The 13,731-nt window shown below is 41.7% G+C and overlaps 1 protein-coding gene across 2 annotated transcripts in view; it reads right to left on the minus strand.

Moving 5' to 3' along the window:
* PATJ (PATJ crumbs cell polarity complex component) overlaps nt 1-13,731 on the minus strand; it is a 134,339-nt gene that overhangs the window by 72,762 nt on the left and 47,846 nt on the right. For both annotated transcript variants that reach the window (XM_053950420.1, XM_053950421.1), the window contains exons 20-25: nt 13,170-13,326; nt 12,099-12,170; nt 11,060-11,237; nt 10,113-10,223; nt 9,285-9,362; nt 6,104-6,221 (exon numbers count right to left, since the gene is read on the minus strand). In XM_053950420.1, the coding sequence (XP_053806395.1) occupies nt 6,104-6,221; nt 9,285-9,362; nt 10,113-10,223; nt 11,060-11,237; nt 12,099-12,170; nt 13,170-13,326 (714 nt within the window). The remainder of the gene's footprint in view (nt 1-6,103; nt 6,222-9,284; nt 9,363-10,112; nt 10,224-11,059; nt 11,238-12,098; nt 12,171-13,169; nt 13,327-13,731) is intronic.

The raw sequence follows: 13,731 nt of genomic DNA on the forward strand, positions 1-13,731 counted from the left end.
GATGCTCCCAGCTGCTGTTTGTGCTCCGCCAGCATCCGAATGACATCTCCATCCCCAAACACGAGTCCCCCCCCCAGCGTGGCTTGTGTGCCTGGCAGCTGCAGGTACCTTCCTGCTTAATGACCCACTGCATGGCAAAGGAGCAGTTAATAATCTTATTTATCCGAGCATCCTTCTTCCTGTGAAGCTACGGGGGTTAAAAATTAATTTCTCTCCCACGAACGGCTTCATTAAATCCGCTGTTCTCCGACGCTGCGGTTTCCCAACGCTGATATGTGCTCGTGGCATAGGGTTTGATTGTTTTGTTTTGGGTTTTTTCTTTTTTTTTTAATGTCAGAAAACAAAACCAATCTGTCATTACGAGCATAAAAAGGCTCAAACTTCATCATAACTTGTGTTTTGTTGAAACCCCAAACAAGCAATATTAAGTTTCGCTGCAATCAATGCTGAACTGAAACACTGAAAAGACTCAAAATCCTTCATTTAGTAATTAAAAAAAAAGCAAAGATAAAATCTCTCTCTGAATTTATAAACATACTTAGTTATTTTGGGAAGTCCTACTAATTCTCTCTTCCAAAAGCTACATTTAAAACAACTCAAAATACTCAGTTATTTCGTTAATATCATTAATTTGTTCATTTTTAAAGTTCATTGTCCTTCCTTTAGAATATGTCTCACAGCACACACACAGCCATCTGTTCAGTGCATTATGTCAAGCACACAGTAAAAAAACCACAAGAAGTCCCAGCTGCAATTTTACTATTACTTCATCAAAAATGTAATTTCCTCTCGCAATACTTCATCAGATGATAACTGTGCGTGTGACTCACAAAGAGAGTGAAGAAACCAGCCTGACAACAAAACCCCAAACGAACCCAAGAGCCTCCAAGTGCAGTGACAGCACCTCCCTCACCCATCCCAGTGTGGCAGGGCAGCTCTGTGGCTCTGCCCAGCACGTTCTGGATCTGATCTTAGGGCAGGTTACAAACCCCACGTATTTGAGCTAAGTATGGGTCAGAACAAGAATGGGAAAAGAAGATTAGCAGCACAGAGTCACATTAAATAGAGATTAACACGGAGCTGAAAAATGAAAGTCTCTGCTCTGTTTGTCTAATCCTGGCTCTTGCCTGATCTAAGGAAATCCACTGTATAACACTCACTTGGTACTATATTTAAGAACATTAAATCTTGCAATTACTACTTTTGCAACGTTTTGTTTTCATAAAGCTTGAAGCCTTTCTCCAAGCTACATCTTCCCCTCTGAGCATCATCTCTGTTTGCTGTTGATTGCAGTGACATCTATTGGAGAGGCAGTGCTTGGCTGCACGAGCTGCCTCCACTGAAGATCAACATTTTCAGTGGATCCCCCCTGCCAAAATGAAAAGTTAGGACTGCTTTTCCTTTGTTTCAGCACAACTTTGCATACACCAGACTCCAAACAGTGAGATACCCAGGAATTATGAGTGGGTTGGCTTTTATTTAGTCATTTGTTAACGATCCTGGCATTTTCCCAAAATGCCAATCCTCACCCACAGCAGTGCACAGCCTCTGCCAGAGATCCTGTTCCTGCCCACCCCATGAACCTGACCACACTCTCCTCAAAGTCTCAACTGAACTGGATTCCTTTTTTCCCATCTTTTAATGGAATCTCTTTTTTTTTTTTTTTTTTATATTCCATTTTTCCCATCATTTATTTTTCTGCTCTCACTGATCACAGACACCACTGGCACCTGGATGCTGCCAAAAACCTCACGTGTGTTAAGAGCTGCCCAATCCCAACCCAACCCTTATCACAATGGGGGATCACAGAACCATGGAATGATTTGGGTAGGAAGGGACCTTAAAGCTCACCCAACCTGGCTTTGGACACTTCCAGGGATGGGGAATCCACAACTTCTCCATGCCAGGGCCTCCCCACCCTCTGAGTCAAGAATGGAAAGTCGAAATACCAGAGAAGTTCTAAAATCTCTTGCTTTAGCAGAGAAACCACTGTTCCTTAGAAATGCATCTTAGGAAGATAAATCATCATGCTTTCTTACAGCTTCATTGATTTCTACATTATCTAGAGACAAAATAAGAGGAAGGGGGCATTATTATCCCCTTATTAGATACAGTTAAATATCCTTGCAGACAGGAAGTCTGAGCACAGCAGTAGCTTAGTCCATTATCCAAGCCACCTTCCACAAAATTTTTATTACCATCTATTTTTATTATTTTAGACTTTTGTGAAACCAACCAGATCGATCCCAGTCAACTAACTGACAAAAGATTCCATTAAAGATATAACAGCAATTGAAATGAAGGATTCCAAGTTCTTTCAACAGTTGTCCTTTCAGTTTTTCTAGAATGGTTTTCCAGCTCTGCCCTGTCTAATTTACGTTTGCTGCAACTTGGTCACAAAAGCATATCTAAATTGTACAGCCAGGAGTTCCCCCAAGGAAAACCTCACCAAAAATTCCATTACAGACTGCTCTGCCCACCCATTTCCTCTGCTTCTTTTTACTACCAACCCCTCATTATGGCAATAAGCCACCACAGGGTGCACCCAAGTCCATTAGCAGGTTCTTGGAGCACAGCTCCAGCCATCCCCACTCCAGGAAAACACACCAGTGCCTACTGATGCCTGCAGCACAGCTGCTCACAAGCACAAACAGCTCCTTTGTGTGCCTTCCCCTCCTTTTACTTGTTTTGATTAAAAAAAAAAGAAAAAAAAAAAAAAAAAAGAAAAAAAAATCCCATTCACAACCCAGTGTTTTTCAGATTTGGGAAGTCTAAAGAAAAAAAACTTCTTTCTCCAAAACAGGCTCTGCCATTCTGTGGGAAAGGAAAACTCCAAAATGTTTCAGGTCTGGAGGATGAAGCATTTTGAAAGCTCCTTTTGCAGCAGGATGGACACGCTGCAAATTATGCAAAACTGTTTCCATGCATAAACTGGAAGCCTTGAAACAGCAACCTCAAAGCAAAGAGAAAACAAACCCCACACACAGGGTTAGGGCTGGGTACAGATAAAGATTTGGCAGTGCCACCAGAAGAAGAAATAAAACAAGAGGAAATACAACTTTCAACTTGCCTTCAAAGTCAAGGAAAAACCACCTAAGAACTTGGGAAATGATGTTGGAAATACTGGGGGCATGAAGCAAAGGAGAAGCAGATCTGAAACTAAAGGGTCTTGGGTGCAAGAGTCACATTAAAAAAAAACCAACCAAACAAACAAACAAAAAAACAAAAAACAAAAACAAAAACCAAAAAAAACAAAAACAAACAAACAAACAAACAAACACAAAAAAAAAAACCAAAAAACAAGCAAACAATGAAACACCTGGAGCTTTAAACTTCTTAAACCACAGAAACATGGAGGACATGTCTGGAGTTTCTCTAAACCAAAAACTACCTCACAGCTCTATTCCCAACAAGGATTTGCCCTCTTTGGATCAAAACCAACTCTTGAAGGTTGAAACAGAAGGGAGAACACGTACAAGAAATGACTGTTTGTTCCAAACAGGAATTCAGGTTCCAGGTCAGCAATGAAAGCTACAGTTTCAGCAGTGGGAAAGCAGAAATAAAAGGGAGCATTGCCAAAAGGCAAGTGGGTTTAGATTTTAGGGGAAATTAAATCAACACCAAAAGGTTATTCAGCCACTTTAAGGGGAAAATAGACAAAACATGGAGACTCTGAGGCAAGGTGGATGGCACAGAAAGGAAAGAAAAATTCTCAAATATGGCAGGAAGACTAACAATGGTCTGCTTTTTCAGTCTGGGGAATGATGGAGGATGTGGAGACAAAAGATGAGAGGGAGGGTTGAAAGAAGTGATAAGCAAGGACAAAAAATGTCAAGCAGAGCAAATAAAGTACTTCCAGAGTTTGAAAGAAATTGATGAGCAGGTTCCTGACACTGCAGCTGTGTTAATAAGAATGCTAAAAAATAAAGTAAAATCCATCAGGAGCAAAACAAGAGGACAGGTTTAACAGCTGTCCCACCTCAAAATGCCCTCCAAAGCTTTCCATGCTGTGACAGAGATTGAGAACCACAGGAAGCAAATAAAAGAGAGGTTATGATGTGAATTTACCTGGGCTGACACCACATCTTCCTTTTGGAAGGAACCTTATTTTCTAAATAAGGAAGACAATAAATCCAGATCACCTGTTGATATATTTTTAGTGAGGTCCAAAGCCAGTAGAATGAGTTGGATAAGTGGGTGAGGAACAGAGCAATATGAACATACAAATGGGCAGCTCAGAAAGACAAGTTCTTGTCTGGGTTGGCATTTCTGGGAAAGGTGCTCAAGAACCAGGACAGAAATTATGAGCATCAAGCAGTTCACAGAAACAACACTGTACTGGAATTTGCAGAGAAAACTTTGTTTTTCAAGTGAGCACAGAACAGGGACTCTGTAAAATGCCATTCCACAGCTACCAAGATGCTTCATGTCATTAAGTACAGTTGGATCATTTCTAACATGCTTTTTACTGCAAGGGCTGAGGCACAAACTTAGTTTAGGCTTCCTTGGCCTGTTCTTAATTTTTAAAGGAAAAGAATGAGGTGAGGAAGAATTTATCTCTGTTTCCCAAGATTCATGGAAAAGATGGCTACAGCAAAACATTCAGCTTCAGTCAGTAGAAAGGAAAGAGAGGAGATTCCCCTGAACAGATCTGTGTGCTGCTGCCAAGTCTGGTAGGATTGATGGATTTAATATCAGCAGCAGCTTTACCTTTTCAGCTTCCAGCCTCAGCCAGCAATATCATTAGGGATGGCAGGAGAGCTAAAAAATGACCAAGCCCATGAATAAGGAATTACTTCTGTGCAAAGTATTAACTTAGGCCCAGCAAGCACTTGGATTGAGGCATATCCTAATTAGATAACTGAGGTGTCAGCCTACTTATCACACCTATCCTTTAATTGGGAATTAGAACTCCAGTAACGAGCTGGAATGAGTTTGTTACAATTGGAGCTTTACCCAGTCGGTTTGAGAGCTCACAGATGATGAGAAAAATCACTGTAGCAAAAAAAAACCAACCAACCAAACAACAACAACAAAAAAAAAAAAAAAAACACCAAAAAAAAAAAACAAAAAAAACCAACCAACCAAACAAAAAAATACAAAAAAAACAACAACAACAACAAAAAAAAAAACCCAAAAAACCCCCAACAAACTAAACCCCAACAAAAGCCCACACAGAATCACAGAATGTTACAGGGATAGATGGGACATTAAAGATCATCTCATTCCACCTCCTGCCACAGGCAGGGGCACTTTCCACTAGACCAGGTGGGTCAAGGCCTCATCTCACCTTATCCTGATTTGGTAGAAAGGAGCATAAAGATAAAAAAATATAAAAGGTAACTGATTTTAGAAAGTAATTTAGGACTCCTAATTGTAAGTTCAGTATTCCTAAATATTTTACTGCTAGATAAGCTATGGATAATAATATTCCATTTAACCAAAGTTGTAATTAACAAAAGTTGTGATTCAAAAGCAGCTGGAATCTAAATCATGCTGCCAGGAGCTCTCCACTGGCACTGCTTCCTATTCCTCAGGTCCCTGCTCTTCCACAGAGGGAGCACCACCACAAACCACTGCCAAACCCAAAATGGGACAACTGCAGAGCCCTTCCCATGCAGAGTGCTACAAAGCCAGGGGATCCTTTCTTCAGCAGAGCACCAAAACAATAAATCAGCAGGTTTTTCTTTTCAAAGGAACCCATCCTGCTCGAACAGCATTGCCTGGGATCAGCTCCAGGATTTCTGTTTTTTTGCACCAGTGGTCCTCAACCTACAACTGCTCGACTACCACTGAAATCAGAGCAGTAAAACAGAACACCTCCAGTCACTGCTGACATCTCTGCCCAAGCAACTCCTCCAGACACAGCCTGGATGTTCTGGGGCTGAAAATAAACTCAGCCCTTCCTGTATCTCTTCAGAAGAGCTGAGCTCTGGGATCTGGCTGGGGGGAAGAACCATCTAAGTTACAAACCAGGCTGAGGACTGATGCTGTGGCCACACTGAGCACCACTTCCCACAGGCAATAAAAGGCACGAAGGCTTAGCAGCAGCTGAGTGTGTCCCAGAAATGTGATCTGATGCAATGATTGGAGCACTACTCACCCTCTGCACAAGCATCCTCATCCTCCTCTTCACCCAGAGCAGCCTCCTCTGCGTGATGCCTTTCGAGGGCTCTGTAAGGAGGTGGCAGCTTCATGGGAGGTGGAGCCCCATATTTTCTCTGATGGATTCAAAGACAATGAGTTACATGTTTTGTAACCTCCGAGAACATAAAAAAAAACCCCATTGTCTGTTGCATTGCATGTGCACAGACACAGAACTTAATTACAATGCTAAATTCTGCAGCAAAGGCTTTTTGTGCAAGAAAGCAGAGCAAGAAGTGACACTGAACATCAGGAAAAAGAAACTAAAACACAATTGTGCATGCACATTTACTTGTTGATAAAATACTCGTGTATTGTCATAAACATCAAAGTGTGAACACTAATCAAGGGTTAAAAACAAACATTGAGCTACACCCTGTTTCTTATAAGCCTCCATAACAAAACTATCTGGTGCTGATAAACATCCATTTAAAAAATATATAAAATAAGAACTCAATCCTCTTAGTCCATACATGAATATTTAAACATCACAGTCCGTCCGTGTTTTGGCGTAAATTTAATAAAGGTTTTGAATTATATCTCCCAATAAAATTCTATTACCTCACATAAATACAGGCAGCTCCTATAATGATGCATATAGCGGCGCATGGCAGGAATACAGAGCAGGCTCTGAGGCTGGAGAGGCACTGGCTCAGCTCAGCAATTGGTTTTACAGCTCCAAGGAACTGGGTCCTGCCTTGGTTTGCACCACGACTCCACTAAATGATGCTCAGCTGCATCCCCTGCAAGCCCACGGCTAATAGCAGGATGTACTTTAGAGAGGGAACACCAGGGAGCAGATGCCATTAGAGCACCCAGAATTCCTGTAATTAATTCCTCCTGTGGCTGGGAAATATGACACAACACCCAAACACATCAAGCCCAGGATAATATTTCATTTTTTTTTTCACTGTGAGCAATGAAAGCTGAACCTGCGTATTGATTTTTAAATTCTTGAAGTTGAATTTGTATAGAATGGTGCAAGGTAGTGAGCTGCAATATGTGGAAAATTTGGAGAGGCAAAAAATATCTGTCTTCTCATCCATTTAAAAAATGTAACAGGAAAGCACTGCACTGAGTGCAGAACACAGTAATAAATGGAATTAATTCAACCCACCAGTAGCAAAAGTGTGTAGTGAGAGCACTTGGAAGCACAACAGCTGTTTTCCAAAAGGATCTAACAGTTAATGGTGCCTCCTACTTTTTTCTTGAAGCCAGCACAGACAGAAGTGTGCAAAATCCAGATGATCCAGGAGGCAAGGGAGGACTTAGGTTCTACTTTACTGAGCAGGTAAAGATGGAAAATCTGCAGCCTCACTCTCAGCTGCCTATGACAAATGAGTCACTTTATTATCACTGTAATTCAGTAATAACTTACAGTCTAAATGTTGACCCTTTGGCTTTTTTAAGACCTTAAACGTTTGTTAGAAAGTCTGTGTGAAATTACACGAGGCACCCAGGCTTACCCAGCAGTTTTCTATGGCTCAGAGGGACAAATATCTCTTATCCCTCCTGTCCCAGTGAAAAGCCAGAGGAGAAAATTGTGCCTGGCTGCTCCATTGCACCACGTTTTTGTACCAGCACAGAGGCAAAAGCACAGTTCACACAGCCAACCAGCAAAATAATGTCGACATCTGGCTCGTCCACTAATGTTTTAAGTGGTTTTATATAAATTAAAGTGCTCATTTTGAAACAAACAGATCAATAGAGGAGGATAAACGCCAACAAATCAGAGAAAAACCTCCAGCATTTGAAAAGATACTGGAAAAGACAGGTTTTCCAGCTGGATGTGGCTGCTTTCAAACCAAACTCTTTTGTGACTGTCTGAAGACTGGACTAGAAATATCACTGATTCCCCATAGGGATGTGGACTAATAATCCACTAATAGCAACTCTTTCCAACTCCGAGACGGCCCCACAGAAGTGCACTACGACTGCTTTGTGAGCCCACGTTCAAAGCCAAAAAGGAGCTACATATTTATGCACTGGAGCTCTTCTATATTCCACCCACCAGTTTATAGCAGCAATAGATGAAAAAAGGTCTGAAAAAGATTAGGCTCCCTCTTTAACCTCGGAACGCCGCAGAACGCGACGCACCGGAGCGCTGGAGATTAAAGGCAGCACGTTGCCAGAGGATGAGAGCTTTTGAGATTAGAAATTTAGATAGAAAAGACACAAGAAAAGGGGATTGTAAGTGCTTCATTGGAAGTATTATGCTCTGGCATGAAAGCATGTCTTCAACACCTTTTCTGATAACTGAGCCTCGCTGCTCCTGTCCCTGACAGGATCTGAAAGGAGCGTTACAAAAACTTTTGGAGGTAAAAGGGTCTTCTCAAGTACCCAACAAACACCAGAGTGCTGAGTCGGATCAAATGGAAACTTCATCCTATTCGTAGTTAAACTGCACCAGGCAAAACTTATGGTCTGCACTCATTCTGTCTCTGCTCCTGCTGCTCTCACACCCTCCAAGTACCTGAACTACACTCCTCAGTCAGGGCAAATCTCACAGGAAAAAACCAAGGCCATGGGAGTGACACAGCTGAAAATGAAAAATTAAATTTTTCCTGTATTCCCTTATTAACACAAACTCCCTGTTTTCTACCAAACAGAGTGGTTTTTTTCTCTTTTAAAGCTGCTGTGAAGTTATTTGGAAGTCACAGTGCAGTAACTGCCTCCCAATTAGCTGAGCAGCCACAGACCCCGCAGTCATTTCCTCATTCTACACAGCTGCGGGAAATGCAGGAGACTCTGTGGATCTCATCATCCCATAAGGTGATTTCACTGGATTTCAGGCAGCCTCACACTGAGGATATTATTTGTGTACATGTTGCCATTGCTCTGTTTCTGCTGAACAAAGGGAATCAATTTGCCTCCACACGGAGCAAACCAGGTACTTCAGACAGATGACAGTGAGGAGCTGTGCTAAGTACAGGGTTTCAGCACCCAGCAGACACCCACAGAATAAATGTCAGAATGCTTGGCAGGAATTTGGCAAAAAGTCGTAGAATCAAAGATATTTCAACAAAACACTTCAAGTTTAATTTCAGACTTCGGAGGAAGCTTATCACAGAGTTAGAATACATGCTATTATACTATTTGATTTAGTAAAACCTGGGTACAGCACTGAATGGAATAAATACCTTATCACTCTTATTTCCTTTGTCTGCATCCTGATCTTTGCTGACTTTGATTCCCTTAGGCTGGGCAGGAGAAACCACCTGAAAACCAATGTAACATCACCCACATTAGGGAGAGAATTTTAGCTGCAAAACAAGCATCCAAAGTCAATTCCTGACAGTAACAAAGCTCCCCAGTGCACTCTGCATTCTGCCCAGTGTTAAAGGGCACTGCAGTGCAGTCCAGAAATTACATTCTTTCACTGGATTTACTGATTTACATTCTTACATCAAAAGTTTGGAGTTTCTGTGTGTACTTTAGGCAGGTAGAATTGTATGCCTGCTCTTCCTGAGGGCTTTGAAAAGTTTCTTGCCTTGGCCTCAGAGGTGAGGAGATGCCTCAGATCTTTTGGAAATTAACTTGCTCCCAGGTCACTGTTTCAGGTCCCTGTTTCAGGTCCCTCTGGTGACACATTTCACAAGGAGCTGCTGGTGTGAATCTGACTAATTTTAATTACAGCTTTGCTCCTCTGGATAACAGAGTTTATTTCTAGATTATGAAACATGAGCAAATTAGAACGCATAGGGCCAGACTCCTACTACACAGGTGGGAGAGTTGAATTAACACCTAGTCAACAGATTTACACCTACTCCATGTAAATTAGACAAATGAGGTTGCCAATTAGACCAGAGAAGTAATCAATCAATCAATTGCTCTGTAACTGACTGAAAGGATCCATCCTTGGACACAAAAATTGATAGAACTGGCTGAAAGTTGTTTAGCCAAGTTTAAAATAAGATGCACGCTATGCCATTTACTAACTTTCGGAATAAAAATAGAAATGAACTTACTTTTGGTACATTAGCCAAGCTCTGGACTACAAACACCACAGGATTTCCTGCATTCTTGATGGCATCTACTGCTTCCTTGTGGGTGGCATTTTGTAGGTCTACCCCAGAAACCTGACAAACAGTGTTTATTTTTATTAGGTACAGAGTCATTACAAGGCATCACACACACTTGCAGGAGATTAGTGTATCTGAGGAAGGCATCAAAAACAGTCAAGAGTAATTATTTGTAAAGTATGTTTCGATGATGGTTTAAAGAAAAGTGTATTACTTGGGATTCATAATTAAAAGATGGCCATATGTTGCCCAAAACAATTCCTCTAGATAAAAACATAAGGAGTAAGATTGTCAGAGTGTTACATAACATTAGATCTAACTCTTTCAGGTTTTACTTGTTTGTAAGCTAAACCTGAACAGCACTATCAGCTTGGCACCCCAGATTCTGAAGTACTAATTTGGAGAAAAATGAGTAAAAAAAAATGAACCAGCAGTGAGAGGCAGGAAGGACATTTTCCCCCACAGCACCTGCCAGAATCAGGGATTTATCCCAAACAGTGGTTATCAGTTAACTACTCTAAATCCACACACACAAAATAACAGCCCATAATTCAGTATGAACACTCCGTGTCCTTGTATATATTAAATTTATGCTTATAGATATGCTGTAACTTATTCCTCATTTGTACGGGAGGAGGACGCTCCCATTTTCTTCACTCCCCCCTCAGACACCAGGACACATCTTTTCTTAAATACAGAGAACGTTAAAAGAGCTCCATAGTCAGACCTTAAAAAAAAAAAGAAACACCACCAGAGGTTTCCTTTGGTTTTCAAAACAAAGTGTTGCCAATACCTCATGAAGTGGTGGCAGTATTTTGTTCCACTCTCCACCCAAAGCTGTTTGAGACAATTTTTATTTCTTAGACTAAAAAGGAAGGTTTATCTCCATTTACCTCAAGTATTTTATCTCCAGTTTTTAAAGCCCTTGTTCTTCCTGCTGGGCTGTCTTCCAAAACTTGTTTGATAAAGATCCCTTTAAGTTCTTCTCCATTCTTCAGGCGCTTTATGACAGTTTGTCCACCAACAATGCTGATTCCAAGAGACACATCAGGGTCTCTGAAGATCTCAACACTGAAAAAATACGTGGTAGTTTCAAGAGCTTCAAACAGGTTTTTTTTTTTTTTTTTTAACTACAAATGCAAGGCCTTAAATAAATGTAAGCTCCTGGTCTTTCAAGAAGATTTAACAGAGTAAAGGGATTAAGTCAGAAGCCTGAGAATGCTCTCAACAGAGCTGAGTTTTCACCCTGAGCAGATCTCACTCCACAAGAAGAGCAAAATTCTGTGCCAATCCATGCCCACTGGGCAGAGGCTTTTATTTTAGAGAAAGTCAGATCTTCAAGTAAATACTCATCCTCTTTTAGCTTGAGCAAAGTGTCTGGGAATGGGAAGCCCTGCAAGTGGCACTTTAGACAAATAATGAAGTATTTCATACAACTTTCTGAGCACTGACTTCAGTGCATATTCATCAGCTCAAGCAGGAAGTTTCTGATCATATTTTACTTGGGACCATAAAAACAATTCACCTAAAAATGTTAACAATACAACAAGGATGTGGCTAAAAAGGTTGGCTTGGCAATTTGGAATCCTGCCACGGAGGTTTAGCAGGGAACCCATGGAAAGGGAGACAGCACAGCACTGTGTGCATTGTTCACACCTAATAGTTATTAAATGACCAAGAACTTGTAGGTCATCCACAACCTAAACCAGCCAAGCTCTCCCAAGTCAGCTGTATAAATAGAAGGCAGAATTCTGCTGAACATCTGTTAAAAATTCCCTGTCTTCAGGAAAGCCCAAGGTACACAGGTACCCTAAAGTTATTGGCAGAGGAGGAGAGAGAGAAAAAAAAAACACCCAGTAAGAACTCATGTGGCTCACAGAAAAAAAAGACATGAGGTAAATGGGGAGGAATAATATGATTATATGAACATACGTCCGTGGTGGTCCCCAGTGGCTGAAGTTTGGAGTTTCTTCTCCTTCTCCTTCTTCTCTCTCGGGTAATTCACTAATTTGGGGCAGAGGGGAGGGAGGAATAAAAAATAAAAGAGGCATCACCCATGCCAGGTCACAATTCCTCACATATTTTCTATCTGGCTGCGAGACAGCAACACCTTCTCACACTGCCCAGTTTAAAGCAAATGTACAGAGTCAACAGACCAGACAGGAATTTTTGTATTTAGGTTTAAATGTACTTAAGGAATGCTCCAGAAATAAACATGATGGGCAGACCAAATTTATAAGCTGCTCTGTGATACACAAATCTGCACTGCATTTACTCATTGGAAATGACTATTTAAGCAATTAACATTTACTCTCTGATAAATATGCTGTGATGCTTGGAGAGAGATATAAACATGCCAAAACCAGTAAGCAGATCATGATCTGAGTGGGAGAACAGATCCTGTGTGTTCCATTAAACAATCCTCTCACCTTATTTTTGAGCTGCTTTCCCTCTGAGAGAGGATTTCAGATGAAATTAGGGGAGCACTGAGGATTGGAATCAACAGGCCCCAAAAGCTCCACTACCTACTGACCCCAAAGTGGTGGGGAAGGACTGGGACAGATAAAGCAAATATCCACAGCAATGCCAGCTCAAGGTTCCTCAGCACCACTGGCAGGACTGAAGTTTCCTGCAGAGGCCTGAGAGCCCTGGCTGAATGCTGCTCTTCCCAAAAGGAAGAACAAAGGGAAGGGAAAAGCAGGAGGAGGGCTCCTTAAGGAGCCCTGTGTAAGGGCTACATCCCTCTCCTCCAGGCCAGCTCCACACTCCCCTCACTGCACTGCTGGCAGAGCCATTTGCACATCTCTGTCCCAGCAGTCAAGGGAGGAAACATGGGAAGTTTTCAGGTTTTAAGCCAAACTCCATCTCCTGTAAAAGCTACAGACCTCTGTGTCTGTCTGAGCATTCCACACAGCCTTTCATCATGATTCAGCTGAGTAAAGCAAGAGGACTGTTAATATTATTTAATGCATGTCTTTCAAAACCCGAAATCTTCCTCCATACCTGCCTGATGCTGTTCTAGGCTGAGCTAAGGTGGTTACTCTGCCAGATTCCTGCCTCTTGGGAAAAACATAATTCTCCTCTTTCAGTGCTTCCTTTCCAACTGCTTCTGAATCAACAGCAAGCTCAGGTCCTTTGGAGTCACTCTGAAGCTTTGTCCCTGAAGAAAGAAAGGGGGGAGATGTGAAAAAAGGGGGAAGATGTGAACTTTTGCTTCCTCTGTCCAGGCACCCACCAATTATTCCACCCTTGGAATTAAAGCCTTTATCCCACCAGGTTCCAAATGTGTTCAAGCCAGGTTGGACAGGGCTCGGAGCTCCTTCCTCCCAAGCACGGAGTGCCACTTCAGGCAGGTTGAAAAATTTACTTCTCTGATCAATCCACCAATTCCTAACCATCCATCTGTGGCCATCTGACAAGGAGAAATCTGAGCACAGATCCCAAACCCAGGATATGGGGCAGTTTTCTACCACACAGATCACTTGCAAATTTCTGGTTGTGCTGAAGTCACCCCCAGAGCCTGTCACTTTATTTCTGTATTTATTTATCACTGGTCAGATTTGGA

This window comes from Vidua chalybeata, chromosome 9 (assembly GCF_026979565.1).
Source record: "Vidua chalybeata isolate OUT-0048 chromosome 9, bVidCha1 merged haplotype, whole genome shotgun sequence".
Classification (NCBI taxonomy): domain Eukaryota; kingdom Metazoa; phylum Chordata; class Aves; order Passeriformes; family Viduidae; genus Vidua; species Vidua chalybeata.